The 23,372-nt window shown below is 40.0% G+C and overlaps 1 protein-coding gene and 1 non-coding gene across 3 annotated transcripts in view; both read right to left on the bottom strand.

The window, feature by feature from the left end:
• The window catches only part of RFX4 (regulatory factor X4), a 195,538-nt gene that overhangs the window by 145,002 nt on the left and 27,164 nt on the right, over positions 1-23,372 (bottom strand). For both annotated transcript variants that reach the window (XM_004373788.1, XM_004373787.2), the window contains exon 2: positions 17,897-17,983. In XM_004373788.1, coding sequence (XP_004373845.1) covers positions 17,897-17,983 — 87 coding nt within the window. The remainder of the gene's footprint in view (positions 1-17,896; positions 17,984-23,372) is intronic.
• LOC111820130 (U6 spliceosomal RNA) lies at positions 19,902-20,006 on the bottom strand. Its single transcript, XR_002823675.1, has one exon. It is a non-coding gene; the product is annotated as a U6 spliceosomal RNA (small nuclear RNA).

Below are 23,372 nucleotides of genomic sequence, written 5' to 3'. Positions count from 1 at the left end.
CTATGGGATAGATGAATGACTAAATAATACCACATAAGGAGTTCTGATGGTGCAATGGTTAAGTGCTCAGCTGATAACCGGAAGGCTGGCGGTTCGAACCCACCCAGCAGCTTCACAGACCTGGCGATCTGCTTCTGTAAAGGCTAAACCCTAGAAAACCCTATGGGGCAGTTCTACTGTCACATGGGGTCGCTGTAAGTCGAAACCAACTCAACGGCACCTAACAACAACAAATAATACCATGTATAAATGCTGAGCCTACCCATCTGATTTCAGTAAGCATACACAAATAACAGTACTATCAGGTAACGTTTATTGAGGATTTATAATGTGACAGGCACTGTGCAAAGCTCTTCATGTTATCAGTTAGTTCTCACAGCTGCCCTAGGAAGTGAACGATTTAACGCACGGAAAACATCAAATGTAGTGCCTGAAAGGTACTTTCTTCCTAATCAATATTGTCTAATTATTAGTGTTACCACCTTGTACAGAGGAAGAAACCGAGCCTCAGAGAGGTGAAGCAAGGTGTCCAACATCACACAGTGAGTGGTGAAGCCAAGACAGGGACCCAGGCTAGTTGGCATCAAAACCTCCCCAAACCCAAACGCTTATAATCCTCCTTCTCTTTAAACCTGTAGTACTAGACTGAAGATTTTGGGGAACGGATTATCTGGTCAATCATTTCTTTTCTGCCTCTATGCTGACTGAATTCACAGTATTTGGGAACTTATTCTAGACTATTTCCTGCGTGGAGCCAGTGTGGTCGAGTTTAATACTGAGGAAGAAAGTTTCTAAATTAATTACTTCTTTTCAAATCCCAGGAAAGGTTCAAATTTATGTGAGTTTCGAGTTTCGCTGCACAATTCTATTTCCTTTCATTACTGACCTGGCTGCACCTGGCCAGGCCTCACCTGTTGGAAACATGGGTCTGCCAAACTTTTCATTCCCCTTATCCACCTTTTCCCTGCCAGGAGCACTAGCTGACGATGAAGGTGCCTGGCACCCAAGCCTTTGGCAGTGGACATAAGGCCCTGGCACACACACTTTTCTCCGTGGGAACAGGACTAAGTCCCAAGCAAGGCTGTGATGTTGGCTGTGCTGCTCAGAGGGGCCCCACAGCTGCTTACTTTTACCTCCTCTGGATGAATTCCTTCATAACCTTGGAGTAAAAAAGGGCCTTTCGAACTTTGATACAAAACCCACCAAAAAAAAGTTGATAAAATTTACTACATAAAAAATCCAAAACTTCTATATAGGAGGAAAGAAAACCACTACCACCTTAAGTACAAAGACAATGACTCACTCGGGGAAACTTCAATCATACCACAAAGGTCTCATCTTCCTATCACAGAAAAAGCTCCCATAAAACCAAGAGGAGAAAGATCAAGAATCAAGAGATAAAACAAGGCACATGACACATGGTTGATGGGAAAAACACAAATGTTCCCGAAACATGAAAGATGCTCATCATCACTCAAGGAAAATGAGAACTACACTAAAATACCATTTCTCACTTATCAGATTCACAAAAATCCAAACTCTGACCACACAACTCTGCCGTGAAGCTATAGAGAAGCAGGTGCACTCCTACCTTGCAGGGTAGTGCAAAATGGTGCCACCCTGTATGGAGGGTCATTTGGCTGAAACTACCAACATCACAGACGCCCTTTATCCAGCAGTCCTACATCTGAAAGGAGCAAGGAGATACTGCGTGGCTTAAAATTAGAAAAGATATGCATCAGGGTTGTATCCTTTCATCATACTTACTCAATCTGTATGCTGAGCAAATAATCCAAGAAGCTGGACTATATGAAGAAGAACGGGCCATTAGGATTGGAAGAAGACTCATTAACAACCTGCCATATGCAGATGACACAATTTTGCTTGCTGAAAGTGAAGAGGACTTGAAGCACTTACTAATGAAGATCAAAGACTGCAGCCTTCAGTATGGATTGCAGCTCAACATAAAGAAAACAAAAATTCTCACAACTGGACCAATAAGCAACATAATGATAAATGGATAAAAGATTGAAGTTGTCAAGGATTTCATTTTACTTGACTCCACAATCAACGCCCATGGAAGCAGCAATCAAGAAATCAAACAATGTATTGTGTTGGGAAAATGTGCTGCAAAAGACTTCTTTAAAATTTTAAAAAACACAGATGTCACTTTGAGGAGTAAGGTGAGCCTGACCCAGGCCATGGTCTCTTCAATTGCCTCATATGCATGCGAAAGCTGGACAATGAAGAAGGAAGACTGAAGAATTGATGTATTTGAATTATGGTGTTGGCAAAGAATATTGACTATACCATGGGCTGCCAAAAGAACAAACAAATCTGTCTTGGAAGAAGTACAGCCAGAATGCCCCTCAGAAGCAAGGATGGTGAGACTTCATCTCACATACTCTGGACATGTTATCAGAAGGGATCAGTCCCTGGAGAAGGACACCATGCTTGGTAAAGTAAAGGGTCAGTGAAAAAGATGAAGACCCTCAATAAGATGGACTGACACAGTGGCTGCGACAATAGGCTCAAGCATAACAATGATTGTGAGGATGGCACAGGACCGGGCAGTGTTTCCTTCTGTTGTACATAGGGTCACTGTGAGTCGGAACCTACTCGATGGCACCTAACAACAACAACACCACAATCTGTTATGGCTTTATAGTCTATTTTGATTTCCTAGTAATCCACTTTAAGGAACCCTGGTGGTGCAATGGTTAAGTGCTCGGCTACTAACCAAAAGATTACACCTAGAAAACCCAGTTCTGCTTTGTCACATGGGGTCACTATAAGTCAAAATCGACTCAACTGTCCCCTAACAACAACAATATCTACTTATGTAACAAACACTTACTGAGCACCTACTATGTGCCAGGCCCTACTATGTTAAGTGTTGGTGAGACACAGACAGTCAGACATAGTTCCTGCTCTCAGGGAGTTTACAGCCCAGTGGAGCGACAGGGTAGAGGTGCAGCAGTGCCCTGTTAGTGTTCTCTAAGCACAGAGGAAGGAGTACCTAATTCTTCACACGGGAAGTGGGAAAACAGGGATGGGGAGGAAAGTGCAGATAGAACAGGCACTCCAGTGGCAGAAGGGGCTGCCCTGACAACAGAATGGATACAGAGACTGAGGAAGAGCAGGAGTCCTGGAGGTTGTCTTAAGTCATAACCTAAACACTGGGGCCTCAGCAGCCAGCAAGCAATCCCATAACTGGGTTTCCAGTTAGGACTAAAAGTGCAGCAGTCACCCCACAAGGGCGATCCAATTCTTTAAAGGCATCATGGGAGGACTCTCCTGTAGAACTCCTTCTTGAGTTCTTTACGTCACTGCCCTTGCTCTAGCAGCTGCCCGAAAGCCTTCCTGCTATAGGTGGCAGCTTTTGTCCACGCCTCAATGAAAATATAAAACAGCTTCTTCCCACTCTGAACTTCTTTTCTCTCCTAGGAGACATTCCATCTCACCACAGCCTTATCTTTTCCACCTAAGGAGAGATAAGGCCCAGTGGTTCCTTCATTTTTTCTGGTAAATAATCATAAATAAGGTTTAACTACTTTTCTTCTTCTCTGGACCCTCTTCTTATGAAGTTACAAGGCCCCAGATTGGATAATAAACTAAGACATGTTGAGTGAGAGAGATACCTAACTTTAAATTACATAGCCCTGAAACTTTCAATATTTTAATATGAAAATTAATAGTCACATTAATTTGTGACCCACTATGACCCTCAGATCTTCTGTGCCATTCTGCCATTGAATTAAAAAAATTTCCCATCCCTATGCTACAAATCCACAGCGCATCTGTCAGACTGTCGTACTGTGGTGGCTTACGTGTTGCTGTGATGCTGGAAGCTATGCCATCATTGTTTCAAATGCCAGCAGGATCACCCATGGCAGACAGGATTCAGCTGAGCTTCCAAAGACAGACTAGGAAAAAGCACCTGGCAGTCTACTTCTGAAAAAATTGGCCAGTGAAAACCTTATGAATAGTAACAGAACACTGTCTGATATAGTGCCAGAAGATGAGCCTCTCAGGTTGGAAGGCACTCAAAAGACGACTGGGCAAGAGCTGCCTCCTCAAAGTAGAGTCAACCTTAATGGCGTGGACAGAGTCAAGCTTTTGGGACCTTTATTTGCTAATGTGACATGACTCAAAAATGACAAGAAACAGCTGCAAACATCCATTAATAGTGGGAACATGGAATGTACACAGTATGAATCTAGGAAAACTGGAATTCGTCAAAATGAAATGGAACACATAAACATCGATATCCTAGGCATTAGTGAGCTGAAATGGACTGGTATTGGCCATTTTGAATCACATGATAATATGGTTTACTATGTCAGAATGACAAATTGAAGAGGAATGGCGTTACATTCATTGTCAAAAAGAACATTTCAAGATCTATTCTGAAGTATAACACTGTCAGTGATAGGATAATATCCATATGCTTACAAGGAAGACCAGTGAATACAACTACTATTCAAATTTACACACCAACCACTAATACCAAAGATAAAGAAACTGAAGATTTTTACCAACTTCTGCAGTCTGAAATTGAACAAACATGCAATCAAGATGTACTGATAATTCCTGGTGATTGGAATGCAAAAGTTGGAAACAAAGAAGTGTCTGTAGTTGGAAAATATGGCCTTGCTAATAGAAATGATGAGGAGACTGCATGATAGAATTTTGCAAGACCAATGACTTACTCATTGCAAATACCTTTTCTCAAGAATATGAATGGTGACTACACACATGGACCTCAGAAACCCTAGAGGCAGAGTGGTTAAGATCTACAGCTGCTAACCAAAACGATGGCAGTTCGAATCCACCAGGCACTCCTTGGAAATCCTATGGGGCGGTTCCACTCTGTCCTATAGGGTCGCTATGAGTCAGAATCGACTCGACGGCAAGGGGTTTGGTTTTTGTTTTTTTTAATACACATGAACCTTAACACAGGGAAAACACAGGAATCAAATTTACTACATCTGTGGAAAGAGACAATGGAAAAGCTCAATATCATCAGTCAGAACAAGGTCAGGGGCTGACCGTGGAATAAACCATCAATTGCTCATATGCAAGCTTAAGTTCAAACTGTAGAAAATTAAAACAAGTCCACGAAAACCAAAATACAACCTTGAGTATATCCAATCAATTTGGAGACCATCTCAAAAACAGATTTGATACATTGAGCACTAATAACTAAAGACCAGACGAGCTGTGAGATGACATCAAGGACATCATACACAAAGAAAGCAAAAGGTCATTAAATAGATAGAAAAGAAAGAGCAAAATGGATGTCAGAAGAGACTCTGAAATCTGTTCTTGAATGTAAACCAGCTAAAGCAAATGGAAAAAATGATTAAGTAAAAGAGCTGAACAGAAAATTTCTAAGGGTGGCTCGAGAAGATGAAGTTAAGTATTATAATGAAATGTGCAAAGACCTGGACTTAGAAAACCAAAAGGGAAAAATACACTCAGCATGTCTCAAGCTGAAAGAACTGAAGAAAAAATTCAAGCCTCAGGTTGCAATTTTGAAGGATTCTACTGGCAAAATATTGGACGATGCAGGAAGAATCAAAAGAAGATGGAAGGAATACACAGTCACTGTACCAAAAAGAATTGGTCAACGTTCAACCATTTCAGTAGGTAGCATATGATCAAGAACTGATAGTATTGAAGGAAGAAGTCCAAGCTGCACTGAAGGCACTGGCAAAAAACAAGGCTCCAGGAATTGACAGAATATCAACTGAGAAGTTTCGACAAATGGATGCGGCACTGGAGGTGCTCACTCGCCTATGCCAAGAAATTTGGAAGACAACTACCTGGCCAACCCAACTGGTAGAGATCCATATTTATGCCCATTCCAAAGAAAGATGATCCAATAGATGCAGAAATTATCAAACAATATCATTAATATCACATGCAAGTAAAATTTTCCTGAAGATCATTCAAAAGCAGTTTCAGCAGTATATTGATAGGAAACTGCCAGAAATTCAAGCCAGATTTAGAAGAGGATGTGGAATGAGGGATATCATTGCTGATGTCAGATGGATCTTGGCTGAAAGCAGAGAATAACAGAAAGATGTTTACCTATGTTTTATGACTATGCAAAGGCATTCAACTGTGTGGATCATAACAAATTATGGATAACATTGCAAAGAATGAGAATTTCAGAACACTTAATTGTGCTCATGTGGAACCTGTACATAGATCAAGAGCAGTTGTTCAAACAGAACAAGGGGATGCTGCATGGCTTGCAGTCAGAGAAGGTGTGCATCAGGTTTGTGTCCTTTCACCATACTTATTCAATCTGTGCTAAGCAAATAATCTGGGAGCTGGACTATATGACGAATGTGGCATCAGGATTGGTGGAAGACTCATTAACAACCTGCCTTATGCAGATGACACAATCTTGCTTGCTGAAAACGAAGAGGACTTGAAGCACTTACTGATGGAGATCAGACTACAGCTGTCAGTATGGATTACACCTCTACATAAAGAAAACAAAAATATTCATGACTGGACCAAAAAGCAACATCATGATAAACAGAGAAAATACTGAAGTTGTCAAGAATTTCATTTTAGTTGGATCCATAATCAACATCCATGGAAGCAGTAGTCAAGAAATCAAACAACGCATTGCATTGGGCAAATCTGCTGCAAAAGGCCTCTTTAAAGTGTTGAAAAGCAACGATGTCACTTTGAGGACTAAGGTGCACCTGACCCAAGCCATGGTGTTTTCAATCGCCTCATACATATGCAAAAGCTGGACAATGAGTAAGGAAGACTGAAGAAGAATTGATGCCTTTGAATTATGGTGTTGGTGAAGAATATTGAATATACCATGGGCTGCCAGAAGAACAAACAAGTCTGTGTTGGAAGAAGTACAGCCACAGTGCCCCTTGGAAGCAAGGATGGAGAGATTTCATCTACATACTTTGGACATGCTATCAGGAGGGACCAGTCCCTGGAGAAAGACATCATGCTTGGTAAGTTAGAGGGTCATCAGAAAAGCGGAAGACCCTCGATAAGATGGACTGACACAGTAGCTGCAACAATGGGCTTAACTATAGCAATGATTCTGAGGATGGCGCAGGACTAGGCAGTGTTTCATTCTGTTGTACATAGGGTCACTATGAGTCAGAATCGACTCAATGGCACCTAACAACAAGATGCTATAAATGGAATTCCTGAGTGGTGCAAATGGTTAAGCGCTTGACTACTAGCCAATAGGTTGGTGGTTTGAACCCACTGAGAAGCACCTGCACCTTTGGAGAAAGGCCTGGAGATCTCTTTCTGAAAGGTCACAGCCTAAGAAACCCTATGGAGCAGTTCTACTCTACACACATGGGGTTGCTGTGATTTAAAACTGACTTGATGGCAACTATCAACAACAACAACGCTATCAATGTTGATGCTGCGTTCTTCTTCATACAGTCCAACTTCTCAGATTATTTGCTCAGCATACAGATTGAATAGGTATGGTGAAAGGATACAACCCTGACGTACACCTTTCCTAACTTTAAATTACGCAGTATCCTCTTATTCTGTTCCAATGATTGCCTCTTGATCTCTGCACAGGTTCCTCAGGAGCACAATTAAGTGGAATTAAGCACAGTTCTGGAATTCCCATTCTTCGCAATGTTATCCATAATTTGTTAAGATCCACACAGTCAAATACCTTTGCATAGTCAATAAAACACAGGTAAACATCCTTCTGGTATTCTCTGCTTTCAACCAGGATCCGTCTGACATCAGCAATGATATCCTTGGTTCCACGTCCTCTTTTGAATCCGGTCTGAATTTCTGGCAGTTCCCTATTGATATACTGCTGCAGGCGCTTTTGAATGATCTTCAGCAAAATTTTACTTGCATGTGATATTAATGATATTGTTCGATAATTTCCGCTTTCGGCTGGATCACCTTTCTTGGGAATAGGCATAAATATAGATACCTTCCAGTCAGTTGGCCAGGTAGCTGTCTTCCAAATTTCTTGGCATAAGTGAGTGAGTACTTCCAGCACCGCATCTGTTTGTTGAAACATCTCAACTGGTATTCTGTCAATTCCTGGAGCCCTGTTTTTCCCCAGTGCCTCCAGTGCAGCTTGGACTTCTTCCTTCAGTACCATTGGTTCCTAATCATATGCTACCTCCTGAAATGGTTGAACATCGACTAATTCTTTTTGGTACAGTGACTCTGTATTCCTTTCATCTTCTTTTGATGATTCCTGTGCCATTTAGTATTTTCCCCCACAGAATCCTTCAATATTGCAACTCGAAGCTTGAAGTTTTTCTTCAGTTCTTTCAGCTTGAGAAATGCTGAGCATGTTCTTCCCTTTTGGTTTTCTATCTCCAGGTCTTTGCATATTTCACTGCAATACTCCAAAATATATAAAGCAAAATTAACAAAACTGAAAGCTGGAGATTCTAATACACCTCTATTAGTAACTGAGAGAACAAGCCACAACAACAAAAAATCAATAAGAATACAGAACATTTGAATAACATGAACAACCAATTTACCTACAGAACATTCCATCTAATAACTTCAGAATACACATTCTTTTCAAGTATACACGTGCATTTGCCAAAATAGATCATATGCTTGGACAAAAAGTAAGTCTTAACAAATTTCAAATATTGAAATCATACAGAATATGTTCTCTGACTACATAAGAACTAAAATATAAATCAATAACAGAAAGACAATTCGGCAATCCCCAAATATTCGGAAATTAAGCAACACATTTCTAAATAAACCCTTGGTCAAAAAAGAAATCACAATAGAAATTAGAAAATATGTTTAACTAAATGATAATGAAAGTATGACAACAGAAAAATGTGACACAGTGAAGCAGTGCTTACAGGAAAATTTATAAACTAAATGCCCATTTTAGAAAAGAAGAAAGGTTAAAAATCAATGATTTAGTAAAAGAATAAATAGACAATCTACAGACTGGAAAAAATCTTATCTGATACGGGTCTAATCTCCAAAATCCATAGAAAACTGCAATGACAACAATAAAAAGACAAACAACCCAACCACAAAATGAGTAAAGGACATACACACAATCTTCACCAAAGAGGACACACACAAGCAGCTATATGAAAAGATGTTCATGATCATTAGCCATTACAGAGATGCAAATCGAAACTACAATGAGATACCATCTTACCCCACACTAATTAAAAAAAAGAGAGAGATAACAACAAATGTTGGCATGGATGTGGGCAGATTGGAACCTTTATCTATTGCTCGTGGGACCGTAAAATGGTACGACCACTATGAAAAACAGTATGGAGCATTCTCGAAAAACTAGAAATAGAACCACCCTATGATCCAGCAATCCTAGTCCTAGGTATATACCTTAAAAACCAAAAAAAAAAAAAAAAAAAAAAAAAACGCAAAAAAAATTCAAACCCATTGCCTTCAAGTCAATTCCAACTCACAGTGACCCTATAGGGCAGACTAGAACTGCCCCCATAGGGTTTCCAAGGCTGTAAATCTTTACAGAAGTAGACTGCCACATCTTTCTCCTGAGGAGCGCCTGGTGCATTTGAACTGCCGACCTTCTGGTTAGCAGACAAGTGCTTTAACACTGCCATCAGGGCTCCTCTCTCTACCCTAGAGACCTAAAAATAATGACACAAACAGACATATGCACACCTATGTTCATTGCTGCTTTATTCATAATAGCAAATAAATGGAAACAACCAAAGTGCCAGTGCCCATCAACGGATGAACGGATAAGCAAATTGTGGTACATACGTACAATGGAATACTATGCAACCATAAAGAACAATAATGAGTCCCCAGAACATATTATAACATGGATGGACCTGGAGGGCATAACGCTAAGTTAAATAAGTCAAGCATATAAGGACAAATATTGTCCTTTTTTCATGTTCATTGGTGGTTACCACGGAGAGGAGGGGGGAGGGGAAAGTACACTTTAGATCGTAGACGTGTTTTTTGTTTTTGTTTTTTTTTGGTGATGGGAAATGTGGCACTAATTGTGGATGTAGTGAGCACAGCACAACCAAAGTAAAAACGAGTGTTCGAGCACGTATGGATAGGTATAGGCATATTGGTATACAGGCAAATACAGGTGTGTACCTAGGTGAGAACCAATAGGAGTATCTATAGGTACGTGTAAATACAAACATGTGAGTGCAGGCACATATATTCATTGAAGACACAAATATGGATACTCCATAGACATAACCAAACATTTTCCAGGATTGGTTTTCTGGGTTTGAAGACTTAGGACCATAGTCTCATGGGACAACTCAGTCAATTGGCACAACATAGTTCACAAAAATCATGATCTGCATCCTAGTGAAGAGAGTAGCATCTGGGGTCTTAAAAGCTTGCTAGTGGCCATCCAAGACACAACTACTGGTCTTTACTTGCCAGGAGCAAAAGAGTAAGAAGGTAACCAAAAGCTCTGAGAAGAAACAAGTCTACACAAGCCATGACCTCATCTACCCTGAGATCAGAAGAACTAGATGGTGCCTGGCTGCCACCACTGACCATTCTGACTGGGATCACAATAGATGGTCCCGGACAGAATGTGAGAAATATGTGGAGCAGAACTTAAATACTTATTTAAAAAAAAAAAAAAGATAAACTGGAACAGTAAGAAAACAAACGACTCCCTGAGACTATTGCCCTGAGACACTCTTTAAACCTAGAACCAAGCCTATCCCCTGAGATCACCTTTTAGCAAAATAGCAGAGTGGCACATAAAATAAAGGATATTACATAAGATCGGTGCTCTTCTTAAAAACCATCTGTACGAGACCAAAAGGTCAACAACGACTCAAAAACAAAGATGGGAAGATAAGGGGGCAGGGGAACTAGAGTACTGGAAATGGAACAAACAGAACACAAACAGAATGTTGATGCATTGTGATAAACGTAACTAATGTCTTACAACAGTTTGTGTGGAAACTGCCAAGTGAGAACCTAATTTGCTGTGTAAACTTTCACCGAAAACTCAGTAACATTTTATTAAAAAACGAACAAACAAAAAAACCCTATGGAGCACAGTTCTACTCTGATACATACAGGGTCACCAGAGTCAGAACTGACTCAATGGCAACTGGTTTTATTTATTTTTTTAGTAAGTTTTATAAAGAATATAAACAGAATAAATGGCAAAAAGAAACTCAATCAGTAATAAGGAGATGCAAATCGAAATAATTAAATGTCCCTTTCACCTACCAGATTGGGAAAAGTAAAAATTATTGATAATATTGTGTACTGTCAATAGGAATAAATTGGTAAAGCCTTTTTATTAGAATGTTATTTAGCAGTATATGAGAAAATTTAATTTTTGCCCATTTAGTTAACCATTAGGTTGAATCATACTAAATTGCCAATATTTAACAAACTTTTTGACCTGAAAGTGAACTTGAAGATAGGTCAAAGAAACTACCCAAACTGAAAAACAAAAACTGAAAAAAAGTGAAACATTTTCAAAATTTCAGGAGCGTATAGGTGAGAAGGGAACTAAGCCAGACTATAATTTATTTTTCTTTTTAGTATCCACTGCTGGCAGCTGTCCATAAGGCAGGAATTTCTCTCCTGCATAGGTATGATGGATAGATAGCATAATTTCAATTGCTCCCTACTTCCATTTTCTAACTCAACATTCTTCCTTTTCTGATTCCCAGTCCACATTCTTCACTGTCATCTGAGGGGTATTTATAAGCGTGTAAGTCTTTATTCTTTCCTTTCCTGAGAAAGTTATGGTTTCTCCTGGAGTACAAGGTCCACGTATTTTATTGTGTCTCACGTCTCTGGGGACTACTTCCCACCTAAAAATTGAAAATATGTTCCCAAGCTATATGTATGGAAAATCACTTGTCTTAACTTTTGGACATCAGTTTTGAAACAGGAAATGTGATGACCATCCAAAGACAAAACAATGGCAATGACCATTCCAAGATTCAACATCGGATGATGCAAGGGCCTGTCGCAGGGGCATCACTAGGGTTGGTGTCACCCAGTGCAGTAACTCATGATGTCACCCCTCCCCCAAAGCAAATGACCACAATATTGTACCTAAAACACCAGAAAATTTGACAAAATCAGCGACTATAAAAACACTGGCAGCAATGAAAACAACGGTGTGTGCTTGCAGCAGTGCAGACGAAACCACGTGATTTGAAGCATCATCGTAAGTGAATAATCATGAAAGCTCTAACCGAAGTGCATTAGAAGGTTCAGAAAGGTAAATTAGCATAGTTGTAGTCTTGTAACTATGCTGATACATGTACGCTGGGCTTATGAAAAATGTTTTTTGTTGTTAGAACTAACTACAGGAATATTTTTATTAAAAAATAATAAATTTCTGCTGAAACACTGCATAAAAATTTTATAGATGGTCACCTTGGTGTCACCCCCTGTGACATTGTTACTGGGTGTGGTCTGCACCCTCCTAATAATGCACTGGCCTGTCGTATGGGCTCTATGATGGCCTGGCTGCCAGAACTTCAGCTTCTTGGGTTCTGTAAGTAGAAAATATACTTCTAATTGGAAAAGATCCCAGGATTATCCCTCTACAGGGTCACAACCACCAGAAGCATCTCCAGGATAAAAACTGGTGGAGACTGTCTACATCACTTCCTTGAAATCCTAAGAAACAAATCTCATCTTGTGTTTTTGTGCTCTAGACTCCTTTGGCATCAGAGCTACTTTCTTGTGCGGATCCAACTTCTGTTTATTTAAATCCCTACTGCTGTCATTTCAAGGCACTTGATGGACCCCGGAGCCCTGTCTTCTTTAATTCCATGTGACTTTTCTCTGGTAGGTAGTTAAAAACCTCAAAGTCACTGGAAAATGCCAAAGTCACTGGAAAATGCTCTCAGTTGTGGATGAAACTAGGCTATGCCATCTCTAAATAGGTCAAGTTGAGGTTGATAGACTTTTTGGCATTGATGGTTGTGATAGCATGCTGATTCTCACTGTGAAAAGTTAGCTCAATTTCTAGCCAATATATACAGGTACATCTGCCTAACAGACTCTTCTAACTGCATAATAAAAACAATAATGTAAAAAAAAAAAGTGATCTAAGCCTATATCTCAAAAAGCCAGAAAAAAAGATAGCAAATCAAACAAAAAGAAAGGGGAAGACAGAATATAATAAAATGTAGAAATAAATGAAATGGAAAAAAGATGTAAGTTGAGAAAATCAACAAACTCACAGATTGTATCTTGGAAAGACTAATAAAGTTGATAAACCCTGGCAAAACTGATCAAGAAAAATGGAGAAGACATAAATTTCCAATATCAGGAATGAAAGTGAGACATCACTATAGATGCTAAAAATGTCATAAAATAATAAAAAGAAATTCTGAACACCATGTAAATAAATTTGAAAATTCAGATGAAATGGATTCCTTGAAAATAACAGTTAACCAAAAGTTACAAAAAAATAGAAAAATATAAATAACTCTATTGTTGTCAGGCGCCATCAAGTCGGTTCAGACTCATAGTGACCCTATGTACAACAGAATGAAACACTGCCCAGCCCCGCACCATCTTCACAATCTTTGCTATATTTGAGCCCGTTGTGGCGGCCACTGTGTCATTCCATCTCATCGAGGGTGCTCCTCTTTTTCGCTGACCCTCTACCTTACCAACCATGATGTCCTTCTCCAGGGACTGGTCCCTCCTAATAATTTGTCCAAAGTACATGAGCCAAAGTCTCACCGTATTTGCTTCCAAGGAAAATTCTGGCTGTACTTCTTCCAAAACAGACTTGTTCGTTCTTCTGGCAGTCCACGGTATATTGGATAGTCTTCACAAACACCATAATTCAAAGGCATCAATTCTTCTTCAGTCTTCCTTATTCATTGTCCAGTTTTCACATGCATATGAAAATATCATGGCTTGGGTCAGGTGCACCTTAGTACTCAGAGTGACATCTTCGCTTTTCAACATTTTAAAGAAGTCTTTTGCAGAAGATTTGTCCAATGAAATACGTCATTTGATTTCTTGACTGCTGCTTCCATGGGCATTGATCGTGGATCCAAGTAAAATGAAATCCTTGACAACTTTAATCTTTTCTCTGTTTATCATGATTTTATTTATTGATTCAGTTGTGAGGATTTTTGCTTTCTTTGTTGTAATCCATACTGAAGACTGTAGCCTTTGGTAAATCTATAACTATTATATAGTATTATATAATAACCCTATAGCTATTTTAAAAGTTGGAATCATCATTAAAAACCTTCCCTCAAAAGAAAATTCCAAACCCAGGTGACTGTACTGTTGAATTCTGGCAATATTTAAGAAAGAAATAATACCAATCTCACACAAACTCTTCAAAAGAACAGAAAAGGAGGGAAATTCTCATCCCTTTTTGAGGTCGTATAATCATGACACCAAAACTTGACAATGACATTATAAGAAAGGATAATTATAGGACAATAAATCTAATGAACATAGACACCAAAATCCTTAACAAAACAGCAGTCAGTCTAATGCAGATACATATATACATATGTTTTAAGTAGAATACTTCTGACCAAGTACTGTTCATTCCAAAAATGCAAGATTGGTTTAACAATGAAAATGCAATTAATATAATTCACACATGAACAGAAAAAAAGGAGAAAAACATATGACATGTCAATAGATGCGGAAAAAGTGTATGATAAAATTCAACACCCATTCAAGAAAAATCTCTCAGTAAAGCAGGGCTAGAAGGGAAGTTCTAATAAAGAGTATCTACGAAAAATCCACAACAAACATCATACTTAATGTTGAAACATTAAATGCTTTTCCCCCTTAGGTTGGGAATAAGACAAGTATGTCCACTATTCCCACTTCAACTCAGCATTGCACTGGAGGTTCCAGCCAGTGCACTAAGACATAGAAAAGAAAAATATAAAGAGTGTAAAGGAAGGTGTAAAGCTATCATTAGTCTCAGGAGACACGATTATGTTTATAGAAAATCCAAAAAAATAAAATAAAACAAACTCACAATTAATAAGCAAATTTAACAAATGGCTGGATACAAAATCATTATATAAAAAATCCAACTACATTTTCATACATTAGCAACTAACAATTGGGGGGGGTGAAATTTAAATACTACTGCTTGCAATAGCGCCAAAACCTACCAGTTTCTTAGGAATGAATCTAATGAAAGGCGTACAAAACTTCTGAAAACTATAAAACACTGCTGAGAAAAATTAAAGATGATCTAAATACATGGAGGCCTAATGACACAAACATAGATTGGAAATTTGATTACAGATTCACTGCAACCCCAATGAAAACCCTAGAAGGCTGTGTGTGTGTGTGTGTGTCTGTGTGTCTGTGTGTCTGTGTGTGTGTGTGAAAACTGACGAGCTGATTCTAAAATCTATATGGAAATGTTAAGAATTTAGATTAAATAAAATAATCTTTAAAAAGAAGAGGAGGAACAAGGGGACTTACACCACCATATCTCCACAAGTTATTATAAAGGTGCAGTAATTAAGACTGTAGTATTGGTCCAATGACAGACAAACAGACCAATGACTCAGAATAAAGTTCCCAGATACAGGTCCACATGTCTATGGTCTCCTAATTTATGACAAAGGAGTCACTGGCATTCAGTGGGGGAAAGGATGATCTTTTCAACAAATGGTGCTCTCTCAGTTGAAAATTGACAAGAATAAAAACCTTCCCCTCACACCATACATAAAAATTCCAAATGGATTACTGATGTAAGAGTGAAAGGTAAAATAATAAAACTTGTAGAAGATAACATAAGAGAATATCTTCACGATCTTGAGGTAGGAAAAACTTCTTAAAGGGGTACAAAAAAAAAAAAAAAAAACCCACTAACTACAAAACAAAAATGTTGACAAATTGGCCTTAACTAAAATTAAGAACTTCTAATCATCAAAAGACATCATCAAGAGAATTGAAAGGCAAGCCACAGACTGAGAGAAGATATTTGCAATACTTATATCTGACAAACATCTTCTATCCAGAATACAAAAACAACTCTTAAAAATCATTAAGGAAAAGACAAGCAACACAATTAAAACACACACACACAAAGAGGCAAAAGACTCGAACAGGTAGTTCACAAAAGAGGATATCCAAATGCCCAAGAAGTATATTAGAAGATGCTACATATCACTAGTCTTTAGAGAAATGCAAATTAAAACCATAATGATATAGACTATACACCAGGAGAAAGACTGAAATGAAGAGGACCGACTATACAAAATACTGGCAAAGACGTGAAACAAGTGGAATTTTCATAAGCTGCTGGTTGGGAATATAAATTGGTACAATCACTTTGGAAAACTCTTTGGCAGTATCTACTGAAGCTAAATATACATATACCCCTATGATCTAGCAATTCCACTCCTGGGAATATAGCCAAGAGAAATGAGTGCTCATGTCCACCAAGAGATATATACAGAGATGCTTTATTCTTAATAGCCAAAAACTTCAAACACCCTAAATTTCCATCAATATTTGAATGGATAAGTAAACTGTGGTATATTTATACAGTGAAATAGCATACATCAATGAAAAAGAAAGAACTACTACCACCCACAATAACATGGATGAATCTCACAGATATCATGCTGAATGAAAATGAGCCAGACACAATCGAATACACACTCTATGATTCCATTTATATGAACTCTTGAAAACAGGCAAAACCAGTCTATAGTAATAAAAGTTGAGACAGTGGTTACGGACAGGGACGGGGACATGAGGGTGCCTTCTGGGGTGCTAGAAATGTTCTATATCTTCACCTAGCTGGTGGTTACACAAGTGAATATAATATGTTAAAAATAAAATTCATCAAACTATTCACTCAAGATTTGTGTGTTTTACGTTGATTTTGTCTCAATTCTATAAAATGAAACAAAACAATAATGATAGAATGACAATGCTGGGAGGGTTTCTGGAAGGAAGCTGTTTGGCATATCTAACAAACACCACAGAGGATTATGGAGTGAGAGGTCTCTGGCCCATGCTTTGAGAAAACTGAACCAAGGAGAAAAACTTCACCAACCAAGAGAGAAGGATACTTCTGGGGCTTAACCCTGCTTAAAAATGACCTTCATAATAAGCTGGCCCCCTTTTATAGCGCTTAAGGGGCAAATGGAGTCCCTGGGTGGTGCAAACAGTTAACGTGCTCATCTGCTAAGTGAACAGTTGGAGGTTTGAGTCCACTCACAGGTACCTCAAAAGAAAAATCAGCCACTGAAAACCCTACAGTGCACAATTTTACTATGATACACATGGGGTCACCATGGGTTAGAATTGGCTCAATGGGAACTGGTGTTTCTTTTAAGCAGTAAATATAAGCCCCAAGTATTATGCTCTTAAAAACAAGGCACCTAGACACCCCAGTCTGACATAAAACAGGAAAGGTGTAAACATAGCAGTTTCTATTTTTTCAGTTAATGCCAGTTCTCTGCTCCAAGATCTGGAAGAAATCTTTACTTTTCAACAGTAAGGCCATTCGTGACTCTAAAATAGCAAGCCCATGACACAGTTACTTTAAACCCACGTCTACAGTGACACTAGGGGTGGCCTTCCCGGTTCAAGATGTACATTCGCTCAATGGGAGCATCATTATGGTAGGACCTGTGGAGACTCAGGCTAGAAAGTTCCCTGCAGAAGGTGAGTCTGTTCACCGCAAGCTTTTGTGGTGGCCTTGGCTTCCACGCCCACCTGCCCAGATTCCTCTCTATGGTGCAATAGTACAGGGAGGTCCTGGAGTACTTCTTAAGTGGCTCAAGAGCCTCTCATTCCATATGCCTTGCCCCAGCCTAGAAGCCTTGTAAGAAGTGCAGTTCCACCCATCAGAAAACTGGCTGTGTAGGGTATCGTGGAAGAATAAGTTTCAAGCACTTACTTTCATCATTAGAAACATTCCCCAGAGATGTGTGGCTGGAATAACGTTTGTTTTCACTTTCGCTGAGACATCTTTCAATCCAGCTCTCTAAAAAAAAAGAAAAATCACAGAATCACTGCTGGTGTTTGCAAAGAGACGGGAACATTGTAAATGCATCAGACTTAAATGCTCATCAGCTCTCATCTGAGATGTGCCCAGACTGGAACTGGATTTTATATGAAGCTCCACGTGCACCACTGCTGATGAGACTTGGCAGAGTAGTTTGGAAGCAAAATGGTCATTGGAAGCCCCACATGAGTATTTCTTAGTCAAATTCCACTATTCCAGAGTATTCATAGTGAACTGCTACCGACTGAGGGTTCTCTTTGTTTGCAAAGAAGATATGTTCGTGAGAAGTAGTTTGTAAAACAACATTTGGTCAACTGAATCATAGTGGTGATTTTCAAACTTGTAAATTAGAAGCTGAAAACTTTCTTAAAACGAAAACAAAAAGAAAAGCAGATAAAACCATGGAGTCTCTAGATGAAGTGGAGAAGGGGGCAGGGAACCTTGCAGCTCCCCTCCCCCTCCCCAGTGACCCCCGAGGGGGGCTCTTTGAAGCACAGACCAAAAGTCACTCAAGGAAGAGAAATCAAAAGCGCTATAGTAAGCCATGTAGTGCTTTTAAAATCCAAAAGACTATGGTTTTTTAATCCAATTTAAAAGGCTACAAATGTTCTTCCCACCAAGTAGCACAGAGTTTATTCCATCTTCCAGACTATCCATTTATCCACTCATTCATTCATTCACTCACTCAACATTAGCTAAGTACAAGAATTCTGCTGTAACGTTTGCTTTGAAAACACCAATCTGCTCCAATGCAAGTGATGCATTAGAGAACAATTTGAGCATAGTGCCAACTTTGTGTTTGCGTATGCTCCGTCTCTTCCCTGAGAAACGAAGTACATGCAGAAAATCTTCACCTAGCTGAACTGAACCCTGTAGGAATATGCAAAACATATTCCTCAAACATCTACCAGCTATCTCAGTTCACTACCCAGATAACCCTCCTTCCACCACTTCACAATCACGCACAAGCTGCAGACCTTCGGACGCCCACTTCCACAAGCAAACTTCGGGTCTTTTCCAAGGTAATGCCATGTTTGTTGTATTTATGTATTTCTCAACCATTTAATGCGTGGAAAACCGTGTTATCGTTTTTATTAGGTTTCTACCTTTCTTAATGTTTCACTGACAAAGCTGTCGAGTGTTGTACCCTTAAATCCATTTTCCCAGTAAACCCTGCGGTTTTTATTGTGCAATTTTAAACACTACGGCAATTTTTAGGAATGCATACGTGGTGTTATAGCAGAACTGACGGTCACTATGACTACGTGCTTTTGAACAGTGCGGTCTCTGGTTGCCTTCTTTATAATATGGGAGCTAGCATTTATGGAAAGGAGCCCTGGTGGCGCAACGGTTAAGTGCTCAGCTGCTAACCTAAACGTTGCCAGCTGGAACCTACCCGGCGGCTCCTTGGGAGAAAGACCTGGGGATCTGCTCCCATAAATATTACAGCCTAGAAAACCCTATGGGGCCGTTCCACTCTGTCATGCTATGACTTGAAATTCACTCGGCAGCAACTAACTGCAACCACACTTACTGGACATCTGTTTGAACATTCCAGGCCCTTTATATACGTTACCCCCACCGAATCCTCACAAGGACTCTCTGAAGTAAGGATTGTAATCTCTATTTTTCCTAGAAAGCAACTGAGGCTTAGAGAGATTAAGTAATCCGATTCCTCATATTCAAAGAGCTAGCGGAAAGATCACTAGCTAACACCTTAGGTTATGGATTGTAAAAAGCAGCCGTGCTGACGAGTAAAAGAGGGCAAAAGCAAATGCAAACAGCAGGGATAAATGTTGGATTTTTTTTGTGTGTGTGTGCTTTAGGTGAAAGTTTACAGCTCAAGTTAATTTCTCATATAAAAATTTATACACATATTGTTATGTGACTCTAAGTTAAAAATATGGAACGCTCCACGAATTTGCGTGTCGTCCTTGCCAGGGGCCATGCTAATCTTCTCTGTATCGTTCAATTTTAGTGTATGTGTTTCCGAAGCCAGCACAGAAATGTTGGATTTTTGGTTGGTATTTTATGTCCTAACAAACTGCTCTTTTAAAACCTGTTTCCAAAATTGTAAATAAGTAGGAGGAAAATATCCAAGCAGAGGGCCAAGGGCCAAGTTGTTCAGAGGATACAGAAACCTGGTATCTTTGAGGAGCAGAGAAATTCAAAATGTGGAAATGCTTCCCCTTCCAGATATCAACTGCACAGTGTAGGAACAAAAGTCTTATGATATTTTCAAAGCTGCGATGACACAAGGTGGGTGTCTGTCATCACAACGCATCAAAAGCACATCCGGGTACAAATTTCCAGAATCCTTTCCAGGGCTCTCCAGGATGTCTCCCCTCTGCTCTCCTAACCCCTTCAAGTCCTAGCACATTTTCTCTGGCAACGCCATGGCTGAATTTTGGATACATCTACTCAGGATGGGAGCCCAGAGCCCCACCAAACCACACCACCAAAAGCAACGTCTACTGTTCTGGGCCAGCCTCTGGTCTTCGTAGATGGACAGACATACCTAGTTGCTCCCACACATGAATGCGCACACACACACACTCCCTGTCATCCGAAACAGGGAACTGAGAGAAACACTCTCTCCTGCTTTGCGTGTGCCAGGATCAGCTCTGCTGAAACTGGCGTCCTAGGGTCGCCTGCTGTTGCAGGTGACAATCCCCTGTGATTGGCAGGCACTCCCTCAAGAACTCACGTCCACATTCGGGAGAGGAGCTGGCTGTAAACACTGGGTGGGTCCAGAGGGTGCAACACCCGCTCAGAAGAATCAAGTCAAGAAAGAACTTTCCTGATGCCTGAGCCTCTCCTCCAGACTCCCCAACCCCAACACAGGAGAGAGACGAAACCAAGGTTACAAGAAGGGGGAGAAGGGCTGGAAGTGCCATGAAGAAAAAGAGAGAAGAAGGGATCTCACCAAGTAAGCTTGTCTCCCACCCACTGCACACACCAGCCTGTGTAGGCTGCAGCCAGAGACAGGAGTTGTGACTTCAAGCAAGTTCAAAGTTTAGATTATTATACGGGACTGAACAATTTAATTTCTGCATTGAGATATTTTATCTGAACGACTAGACAAGCCAAGGAATCGCTTGAGGTTTAATTCAGAGTCAAAGGTCTGCAGTCACAAATTAAAAGGGACAGTGAGATACAAAAGCGTAAAACTGCTTTATGAATACAAAATAAAAAGTCTGTTCTTTCTAATTGCTTAAATCCCACCTGCCGCATATGATGCATTCTGATCTTAACTGGGGGAATTGAGTTTGAATCAGGCCACCGGGTGTGTTTGGTTCTTTAGCACCAATTTACAGAATAAAACGTTCTGTTGGGAGCAGGACACACTTGCCATTATCAGGTACCTGAAAGGTTATTGCAGTCCTCAGGAGTCCCTGGATGGTGCAAATGGTTAACATGCTTGGCTGCTAACCAGAAGGTTGGAGGCTTGAGTCTACCCAGGGGCACCTTGGAAGAAAGGCCTGGCAATCTACTTCCCCAAAATCAGTCATTGAAAACCCTATGGAGCACAGTTCTATTCTGACACACCGGTAGCCTCCATGAGTCGGAGTCGACTCGACGACAACTGCTTAAGGATTCTTTAGAAGCTTAGAATTGGAAGAGATGGTTTACTCCACCTTGCCACGTATCGCCTCTAAAGTATCTGGAACAGACGGTGATCCTAGTATCTTCTGGAAATTGCTGGAGATTGTGAGTTCCCTCAGTTGTACAACTCTCAGTGTGAGAAAAGTTCTCCTTATTCTCTCTATAGATCCTGTGTTTAGCTAACATGTTTACTCATAGCCTGCTGTGCTTTATGCTATGAGATCTACATGCATTAGTTCACTTAATCTCAAAACAGTCTTAGGAGGTAGATATTATAATTATTATGCCTGCTTTACAGATGGGGAAACTGAGGCTCAGAGAGTTGACTGACTTGCCCTGCTAGTGACCTGCACAGCTAGTAAGTGGTGGTGTGTGTGACCTCAGGTCTCTCTGACCCCTAGGTTGATCCTTCAGCCACTCTTGTACATGGCAGATATGGGATGGCCATCATCATGGCTCCATTTTTCTGGACGAAGCACCCAATTGTTTCAGTTCTTTGATGGAAGAAATTGTTCCCACTTCTTTGCCATCTAGTTCACCTGTCTCTGATGGTCATCCAGTTAATTAATATCCGTTTGAACATATGGCATCCAGGATGAACTCTGAGGGTCCAGACGGGATCAGAGCCATGACGAGTATGTCAGAACCATCACTTCTGTTGTTCTGGACATTTGGAGTTCTTAATGCATTCAAGGGTCTTGCATTCCAGACTACCTGGCTGCGACACTCCGAAATATCCAAATATCCCCCAAATGCACTTTGACCTTTGTCTTCTCCCCTAGTGGAGCCCTCAGCAGTGGCATCTGCAGCTCGTGTCCCCTAAGTCAGGTTGCGTGCGGCATATGATTGGAAGGCCGATTTAGGTCACATGAAGTAAACTTTATGTATTTAAAAAATATGTATTTTTAACAATGGATTTTAGTCTTAATAGAGGTCAAGAATTACTTGACCAGAATTGCCATGTATGTTAAATTTTGAATAAAGCACTGTATTCATCTACCTTACTGATTTATGGATTATGTGATTTAATAATAATAGTAAAAACCCACTGCCGTCGATTCTGACTCATAGCAACCCTATAGGAAAGAGTAACATTTCACCAGAGGATTTCCAAGGAGCAGCTGGTGGATTCAAACTGCCAACCTTTTGGACAGTAGCTGAGCTCTTAACCATTTCGACACCCAGGCTCCAGAATAATAATAATAATAAAGGCTACCATATAAAGTCTTCCTTATTCATCGTCCAGCTTTCATATACATAGGAGGCGATTGAAAACACCATGGCTTGGGTGAGGCAGAACTTAGTCTTCAAGGTGACATCTTTACAGAGGTCTTTTGCAGCCGATTTGCCCAATGCATGCATCTTTTGATTTCTTGTCTGCTGCTTCCATGGATGTTTACTGTGGATTCAAGTAAAATGAAATCCTTGACAACTTCAATCTTTTCTCCATTTATCATGATGTTGCTTATTGGTCCAGTTGTCAGGGTTTTTGTTTGCTTCATGTTAAGGGGTAATCCATACCGAAGGCTGTAGACTTCGATCTCCATCAGTAAGTGCTTCAAGTCCTCTTCACTTTCAGCAAGCAAGGTTGTGTCATCTGCATAAGGCAGGTTGTTAATGAGTCTTCCACCAATCCTGATGCCATGTGCTTCATATACTCCAGCTTCTCGGATTATTTGCTCAGCACAGACTGAATAAGTACGGTGAAAGGATACAACCCTGACGCACACTTTTCTTGACTTTAAACCATGCAGTATCCCCT

Source organism: Trichechus manatus, unplaced genomic scaffold, assembly GCF_000243295.1.
Source record: "Trichechus manatus latirostris isolate Lorelei unplaced genomic scaffold, TriManLat1.0 scaffold00027, whole genome shotgun sequence".
Classification (NCBI taxonomy): Eukaryota; Metazoa; Chordata; class Mammalia; order Sirenia; family Trichechidae; genus Trichechus; species Trichechus manatus.
The sequence above is the reverse complement of the archived record's forward strand: the minus strand, read 5'-3'. Positions and strand labels throughout refer to the sequence as shown.